This window comes from Haliotis rubra, unplaced genomic scaffold (assembly GCF_003918875.1).
Source record: "Haliotis rubra isolate DU_JTF1 unplaced genomic scaffold, ASM391887v1 Scf369, whole genome shotgun sequence".
NCBI lineage: Eukaryota > Metazoa > Mollusca > Gastropoda > Lepetellida > Haliotidae > Haliotis > Haliotis rubra.
In genome coordinates, this window is record NW_025767045.1 from 1,001,462 (window position 1) to 1,010,530 (window position 9,069).

The following is a 9,069-nucleotide window of genomic DNA, read 5'->3' on the forward strand; positions in this document are numbered from 1 at the left end:
TTTCCCATTGGGTACTGTGTGAATAAAGACTTTTCCCTGAACCTGTCATTATCTACAGAGGAGGGTTGAGACACTGAACGTGAATGTAAATCCACAACTGGCAAACTTGTCTCTATCTGTTCACCTACAATTGATGGCCTAGAAACCACAGAATTTGTGACTGAAACTTCGGCCTCAGTTTCAGCCTTAACTAGTTTCCCTGACCTAGTCCCTTGGGAACGGATGATGGTCCTAGATCTAACTTTCTTAACAAATGACATTGGTTTTTAAGGTGTGTAGTTTCCTGACATATGTAGCAACGTCTAGTCCTCTTCACTGGTCTAAGTCTATTCAATCTGTCATCTATGAGCTGAGTTACAGTTGCCAAAGTAAGGGTACCTTCACTCTGAGACGGTTCTTCCCTATCCAACTGGAAAGTAGAATTGACAACAGCTATTCTTTCAACATGATCTGGCTTCCGACCCGACTACCATCCACTGCCTCAAACTCAATACCATATGCTACAGCTTGGTCTTTAAGTCCTAGCGTGAGAGAAAGCAATATGTTTCTTCATGTTAAAGATTGTCAACCCAGTCAAAAATTGGTCGATCAAATGAACCTCCATGGACACGTATGGAATATCTGGATATGCCAGATGTGCTAACCTCCTTAGCTGACACCCATAATCAGTGACCGATTCATCCCTGCCTTGTTTACGATTTCTAAACTCACTCCTGTAAGCAAAACACCGTTCTCTAGGATTAAACCTTTGTGTCAGAACGTTCTTAACGGCAGAATAACTATTGAGCTGACCCATAGTTAAGCTACTGAGTAACCTTTGAGTATCACCTCTGAGACACATTGTCAATTGTTGAGCTCTCTCGCTATCAGACCACCTATTCCAATTGGCAACCTGTTCAAAGTGTACCACATAATCCTGCCAGTCACAAGATTTCCTATCAAAACAATCAGGTCTAACTTCCCTTCGTGAGAGTCGAGATGACCCACTAGCAAGCAAAGATCCAGCTGGATCGCTATGATATGTCTCATTTCCAGCCGATCCTAAACCTAAAGGCTGTGGTATAAGTGGCCTTGGGTCCAAACCCAGACTAGCTGACGGGATACCCATCATGTCTTGGTTAAGGTTTCCCAAATGCCGACTTGTTACATTGAAACGAACGGACCTACTATCTATTCTTCCACTATCAAACGCTGCACTATCCTCCATCCCACCAAAATTCAAACTCGGAAATGGCTGTTGGACTGAACCAGTCGCTGTCGCACTCTGTGAGTCAGCTACTCCAATCTCTACTCCAACCCCCCAACCTTCATCCTCTCTATTCACTGGAAGAACATTAGGTGCGGACGTAACAAACTGCATTGGACGTGTAGCTACAGACACAGGAGGAATAACATGCGTCTGATTCAAATTACCAGGCTGCTCACTGGATGAGAAACCAGCGTTGGATAGTGAAAACAAGTCGAACTGATCCATGCTGAAAATAACCACGAACTACTCAAATAACCTCCCAAATTAATCTTATGCAAAAAAAACTACACTAAATCAATTAAGTTACATTGTTTACTAATTACTATCCTGCTATATAAATGTGCAAATTATTTTATTTCCCTAACTTTATTACATCCCGATCCGGGTCAGGGCACCAAATCTGTAATAGGCGTGGTTCTCAGTAGACAATCACGGCCAGTGACAGCTGAGTTAAGTTACATAGTGTGTAGGAACATGATGTTTAATCAACCTTGTTTGGACTTTGCGTTGTGTACTTTTATTTTTATAGGGGTGCGTTCGGGTTAATCTGTTCTCTACTCAAAACTCAGTGACCAGTTCGTAAATCGGGCATGAAGCCTTTTGGGAAATAACAGACACAAGATAACACTGATAATAATTTATTACAAAAGACAACAAAACTTAACAGTCTGTAAACTACACTTCTCTCTCACATTATAAAAAAAACAGCTTTGTGAGAAAAAAAACCCCAAACCCCAATAACCTCTTCAAAAATACAACCTCCCGAAACCAACCCCGTCTAACTGGACATTACCCAAAGTCTATAACCTAATTCCTATTCCGTTTCCTACTCCTAATTCTCCCCCAACCCGACCCAACACGAATATACAGAACTTAGCATCCCCCTACATGAAACCTAACATTCCACTCTGCAAACGGGGAGGGAATGATCCTGAAACAGGACCTCGGGACAGAGATATTACCTGATGCTCGGATGACCGAAAGCTAGACACTGAATCCAGAGAGACAGGTCATTTATATAGTGCTCTAGAACGACCTCTGACATGGGTCAAATTTCACCTACTGATGACGGACGTCTCCGCCAATCAGAGCCTACCCAACATATTTAGCACCAACCACGTGGCCTACCCAATGTATCTAGCGCTACGATGAACGGTAACCCCGGTCAAGAAGTTGTCCCGTAGTAGAGCAAGTGAAACAATGTGCTACAAGACTATCTGGTAGACAGTTATTCTACATGTGGTACATATAGTTTGAATATCCTGTTATGAAGCCCCTGCCCCCATGCTTACGGTATAATTTAACCCAGTTTTCCTACCCAGCTGTGTGAAGGACTTCATCAAATAACAGAGTCTGACCCACACATGTCTAGTGGCAGATACTGAGAACACCGATAGATTTTGTCTGGCCTCAAAGCCTCATAAACTGATCCATTTGATCGACCGCATATAACACAACGTCCTCAAAAGCACATAAATCATTGATTGAATTTCATTGTTTCATTCATTTTTGTTTCAGAGACTCAAGTTGAGTCTACGTCATGGTATATAAGCTACCATGTTTGCCAAGCATGCACATGTCGCTACCCATAAAGATTGGACCAGCGTGAAACGTGAAAAGATGTTGGAGAGGTTTTGCATGTGTTCGATTGTGATCTTTGTCTTTGCTGCTGTGTCAGTCAATAAACAGGAAAATAGCGTTCACGAGTTCCAAAGATACATGATCACGACTGGTCTCTCTCTCTGTACCATACTTTTGTGTCTTTCCTCCTGCTATAGCTAACAGTTAAGCAAGTCTAGAGTTTCTCTCTTTTAAACCTCGTTACTCACGGAGACTCGTTCTCCATTTTAATGTAGATTAATGTAGCCATGGCTGAATACACACAGTTGTGTGTATGGGGGTTAATGGGTAGTGGAGGAATGCTGGGTAGGGTGGGTGGGGAGGGGGAGGGGGCGGAGAAATGGGGTTATAGGTGGGGTCGCTGGAGACTGTTTATTTGTGGTGGTTAAGTTCTCGGTGTCTCACTCCGTCTGACAGCTCCTATGTCACCGACACAATCCTCTCTTATTTTAATATTGTTTAGAAAACCTGATACATGCCTCACGAACAGAGACAAACTAGTCCATTGTGCTTAAGTACAAAAGCGGCTCAGAGCTGAAATAAATTTAGATTGAGAAGGACACAGTGACAAATGACCTGCACTCAACACTTCAACACAAATTCCACAACACTGGTGACTTCAAGCCAATAAGAGATTCACTTTCTCAAAAATCTCGGAACTTGGCATGTAATTTTCACATGCAGCCTCGCACTTTTGAATATCGTACCGGCAGAACAAATCTTTACTTTCTTCAGTTCGTACCGAAGGCACACATGTATCCCGTGGGGACCAGCTGGATCCAGGAACATCCTTGTGGGGTGAGTCAGTGGTCACAGTCACCTGATATACCCCTATCTCCATCACTTCCCGAATCAACAGAGCGTAAGGATACGACGTTCGTTGGGCAAGTTATACAGTGTAATCAGAGACCAGATGGTCTCTGTTGTAATCTACCCTATTATAAACGCGGTGCGTCGCATCCCAGACACATGTGAGTGGGGCTGTCTAAGGTAACACAACAAACACTGAGGGGCATATTTTGAGACTGGAATGAACAGGTATGTGGCAATATCAGCTTATTCTCGCAAGTGCTACTTGGATCTGTTTATGTCAAATCCATTATACTAACATCCCCGGAAGATGTGTTGCAATATTGTATTACATCTGATAATTCAGTGTCACTGTTTAAAACGCGTATTTGATTATTCAACATTAATGTGTTAATCTATGTTGAGGTATTGAGTGAGCGACTACGTTTTTAGTAACATCACAGCGAGGGACAACAGAAAAGGGCTTCACACATTGTGCCCATGTGGGGAATTGAGCACGAAAAGTATTATGTTGTTAGGTTTAGTTCTTTGGTTCTATGTTAGATTTTTACGACATAAAGAAGACTCCATAAATCCAGAAAGCCAAATTAAACTCCACCATATTATTGTATTTCCTGGTTGATTCTAACTGTTATAGGCAAAGCTTTTTCACTTCCTCATTGCAGCCATTCTTTACGCCCTGGTGCATCATGGGTACAATAGGTGCGTGATGACGTGTGGTATGAGCTAACTTATTGTACCTTTTGGGGCATTTAACAAGAAACCAACCAAGAAACTAACAAACGACATATTGCATTTTGGTCATTGGTCATTGTATCAGCCCAGTGCCGGGGTCTGTTGCCCTAGCGCTTCACTGGTCCTGGCAGGGACTGCACAATGGTGGCTTCAACACCAAATATATATATTGCAGACAGAACGAGTCGTTTGATCATTCTCAGCAGTTTCATATTGCAAAATAATCGTCATCGTTACGTTTAGAGAAAGAAAACGTTTTCGAGATTCGAAAGTCCTCCATAATCCCTTTTCTGGCATTTCGAACACTATTTCTGCTAACCACATTATGGAAGATCCGAGACATAATGGGCGACATTTGCTAAAGTAAAGATGCTAATGATATTTGATTAATATGGTCGTTCAGTTCCATGCATTGCGTGCACAATCTCGAGACAACAGCGAGCTTACACGAAATAGCAACCCACATAACGATGTTGAAAAGAGAGTATGCGTCATTTTATTAATTTCTCCCATGTAAAGACTATGTTTTTGTTTCCAAGAGGCTTAAATAACGTTTTACATATCTAAAGATGAGGATACATATTTACTGCCCACAATTGTGTTGACAGGAATGATGTCAGTCACGATCTACAGTTTGGTTTGGATTGTTATTCCGAATCTGATGACATCACTGTGTCACCCACAACATTCCGACATTGAGAAATGTAACATTCACCACGAAGCCAATGAAACAACAGTGGACTGTTCACGTCGTGGTTTCAACCGAGTTCCACAAGGAGTTCCACGAAACACAACAGTCCTTAATATGGGTAACAACAATTTATCAAACCTCAGGAAAGGATCACTCCCTAACCTTCCTTCATTACATACACTGCTCGCGAATGATAACAACATAGAGTTTCTGGAGGAAGGTGCTCTGCAAAGCCTGCCTGTCCTTCAGCAGCTAAATTTGGATGGGAACAAATTGAACTTTTCTTATTTCTCTCTTCCTCTTGGGACATTCCAAAACCTGACATCTCTGACAACACTCCATGTGAGCAGAATGAGGATGCCGTTTACTTCATTGACATATCCCGATGCTACATTTGCTGATCTTCACCACCTCGAGTCACTGGTTATTGACGGGGCTGGAGAACCGGTGTTTGGACCTGGCTTTGCACAGATGAGGAGGCTGAAGAGTCTCAGTTTTGGATCACAATGCCTTATCAGACGTTTGGGGAAAAACTCATTTGTCAACTTCAGGGAAGCACCTGTCAGGGATCTGTCATTGTCAGCATGTAGCATTCTTATTTTTCTGGACGCCAATGTCTTTTTTCCTCTTCATAAACTGAAGTTCCTGTTTGCAAGAGACACTGCTCCCTTTGGCCTGTATGAGTCTTTCCTAAGCTTACAAGGACTCAGTGGAAGGAACATGACCGAAATAGACTTTTCACTTGTGCGTACATATCCTGTCTCTGTTCAAGGTGTTATGAAGAACCAAAGTCTCGTGCTCACGTCTGAGATGACACGTTACCTTAAGACTATGTGTGTTGAGCGACTGATTCTAAGGAATAATTACATCGTGGTCATTGAAACTGGCGTGTTATTGCAGGAACCGTTTCAAAGTTGTATAAAATATCTTGACATCAGCTACAATTCTATAAAAGGTGACCCCAGCTTGTTGTTCCATCTCCCTGAACTTGTTAACCTAGCTGTACTGGATGTGTCAAATCAGGCATATGTACTTTATGCTGGTGATGGACAATATCAGCATTCCAAAGACATACCAAAACTAACCTTTTTTGGAAACATGACACTTTTTCTTCCTCCATCTTTGGAAAAACTTTTATTAAGTGGTTCAGGAGCACATGGAAGATCATTAGAGGGAACTAACATGTGCTTTCTGGGAGGTAATAACTTGTGGTATTTGGACCTTTCCTATTCTGCCATAATAACAAACACTTCACGTGTCTTTGGCTTGGAGCATGTAAAATATCTTGATTTTTCAGGGAATTTCTTTAAGAAAATACCGTTGACATTTTTTCAGTCATTCCCAATCGTCATGACATTGTATCTGAAAAATGTTCATTTTGATACTGATTTGATGTCTAATATGAGTTCACAAACATTGTTCAGTCCTCTCAAAAACGTCCACCTTTTAGATGTATCCCATAACATTCTACATAGAATGTATGCTCACATATTCGGAAATCTAAAGACCTTAAAATATTTGAACTTAAGCAATAATATGTTTGAGGACGTTCCTATTAAATTGTCTGGAATGTTGAGCATCTCTCATATTGATATTTCTTTTAATTCTATCAGTTTTCTGAGCGTCAACACCAGAACAATGTTAGATCAAAGGGTTCTTGTTTCCCAACCCATTTCACTTGACCTCCATGGGAACATCCTGTCTTGTGGATGTGGAACCCTAGACTTTCTGACATGGATAATTGACACAGATGTCCAGTTTCGACACTTCGATTCATACAGCTGTATCAACACTGAGGGTCAGCTCATTAAACTTTCAAATATTACCAGTTCCTTTAGGAGACACTGGAGATCTTGCTATGGTAGATTTTGGCTCGCCTTTTCAGTTTGTCTGATGTGTGTACTGATTTCTGGTCTTATCGTTTGTCATTTGGTGTTAAAAAACACCATCTCTTTAAAATACTGGATATTGAGGTTGATAGGGTTTGATCATTTTGTACCACGAAGACAAGATTTTAAGTATGACATATTTATTTATTATTCTCAACATGATGATTATCAGTGGGTGTGTACCACGTTTCTACAGAAGGTGGAGGTAGAGAGAGGTCTGCGACTTTGTATTCCAGACAGGGACTTCGATGTGGGCGTTTGTGCAGCTGAAGAAATTATCAATTGTATTCACAACAGCTGGAAGACTGTCCTATATGTAACCGAAACCTTTCTTCAGGACGAGATGTGTTCCTTTACACTCTCATCTGGGGTCTATGCATGCAACAATAACATGCCAAAAAGACTAATACTTCTATATTCTGACACTATCTTGCATCAACCTCTGCCACCATTACTCACTCAGCTTCTGGATGGAGATAATGTGTTTGTTCTGGAAGAGCTGGAAGAAAAAAGAGCCTGGCAACAGTTCTTCGAACTTGTTTTGAAGTGGATCTGAACATACGTTTTAGATATTTCTTCATTATTGAGTGTGATGTCTGATATGAATATTAAAAAAAAGTGTTGGTGAGATCGGAATTATTACCCACAATGAAACAATCGAATGTCAAGGTGAAGGTCATCTGTTCTAAATGCCTTGTATGACCCCAGGAGTGCCCAGAACTACTGGCACCATCAATCCATAGACTGACTGACTGACTGAGTATGGTTTTACGCCGCTTTTGGCAATCTTCCAGCAATATCACGACGGAGGACACCAGAAATGGGCTTCACGGTGAGAAACAAAGAAAACGTATGTTGCACGTTCATTACATGTTGTTGGGTTTTCCCGTCACACCTTTTGTCTTTTACGGTAATTTTGGGTTGTATTTTATTTTACCCGCACAAATCACCCCCCGATGTATGCAGTCATGTCCAATTCCTATTTTCTATTCATTTTGTGTCAATAGCAGCAAACCTCCGTGAGATATTTTCCTCATTTTGGGTTGCTTTAAGAGCATATTTGTCTTACGGTCCAGTCGTTATTTTTACTAGAAATGTATTGCATGAGCGTCAGGGCGCCAGTCACATACCAAAGGGGACATCATAAGAATGGATAAGGATAAGCAAAAGGAACACAACAAAGTTGTGACACCCAATTTCGTCATTAATATACTTCATGAGAAACACCCAGTCATGCCTAATTGGTTGTATTTCAAGACAAGATCAGGCAAGTTAACGACGCTACAGTGTTAGTTTATATTCTTGGACAGCTTCGTTATGATAAAATATGACGAGTATGAACTTCCCAGATGTATGCCAGGTGATGAAGGGTTCACTGTCAGGCAAATGTTGATCTTAGCCATTGAAAGAGATTCTTCTCCCAAAGCAGTATGACTGAAGTGTATGTTTAACCGTGTTAGGCAGACATTTGAATTTGAATTTGTGTATATTGTGAATTCTGAATACATATACTTGTTGAAAGAAAAGCGTTTTAGTGTTGTTCATGCTGTGGTCTGTATATGTTTTCCTTCTGTATCTACATCTACTGTTTTATACTGCATGTGTCATAGTTGAGATCCATGCATTTCATGCACACAACTGCTACACAACTTGGACATTCCTGATGTGATTTTACAAGATCCCAAATTTTCAAAAGGCATCAATTTACCATCAGACAGATCTCTAAAGCAAGCTTTAACAGGAAACATTCAACGATTTAAGACTGCTATGGAAACGGACACTCGACAGTTGACATACTCAAAACAATTAAAACAAACAAAAGTTCATGTCACATGGTTTTGCTTTGATTGTTTGGGGCTATGTAGGATGGGGATTGGTCTGGTTATGATTTAAACATTTGTCTGAATAATACAGATATAGTATGAAAACATAGGGGATTCGATAACCAGACGACGGCATTTACAAAGAACTAACAATGTACTTGTAATCCATGGATCGGGAATATATTACAGGTTACAGCAGAGATCACTGATGCTTCAGATTTGGAAAGGTCCTGTCCATCTCTACTGTATTAC

The 9,069-nt window shown here is 40.9% G+C and overlaps 1 protein-coding gene across 1 annotated transcript; it reads left to right on the forward strand.

Annotated features, from left to right (window-relative positions):
* The first annotated feature begins 3,793 nt into the window (after window positions 1-3,793).
* Window positions 3,794-7,737, forward strand: LOC124285764 (insulin-like growth factor-binding protein complex acid labile subunit). Its single transcript, XM_046722036.1, has 3 exons — window positions 3,794-3,859; window positions 5,023-6,060; window positions 7,703-7,737. Exons 2-3 carry the CDS (start codon window positions 5,025-5,027, stop codon window positions 7,735-7,737), a joined length of 1,071 nt encoding a protein of 356 aa, XP_046577992.1. The 5' UTR covers window positions 3,794-3,859; window positions 5,023-5,024.
* Window positions 7,738-9,069: the final 1,332 nt, after the last annotated feature.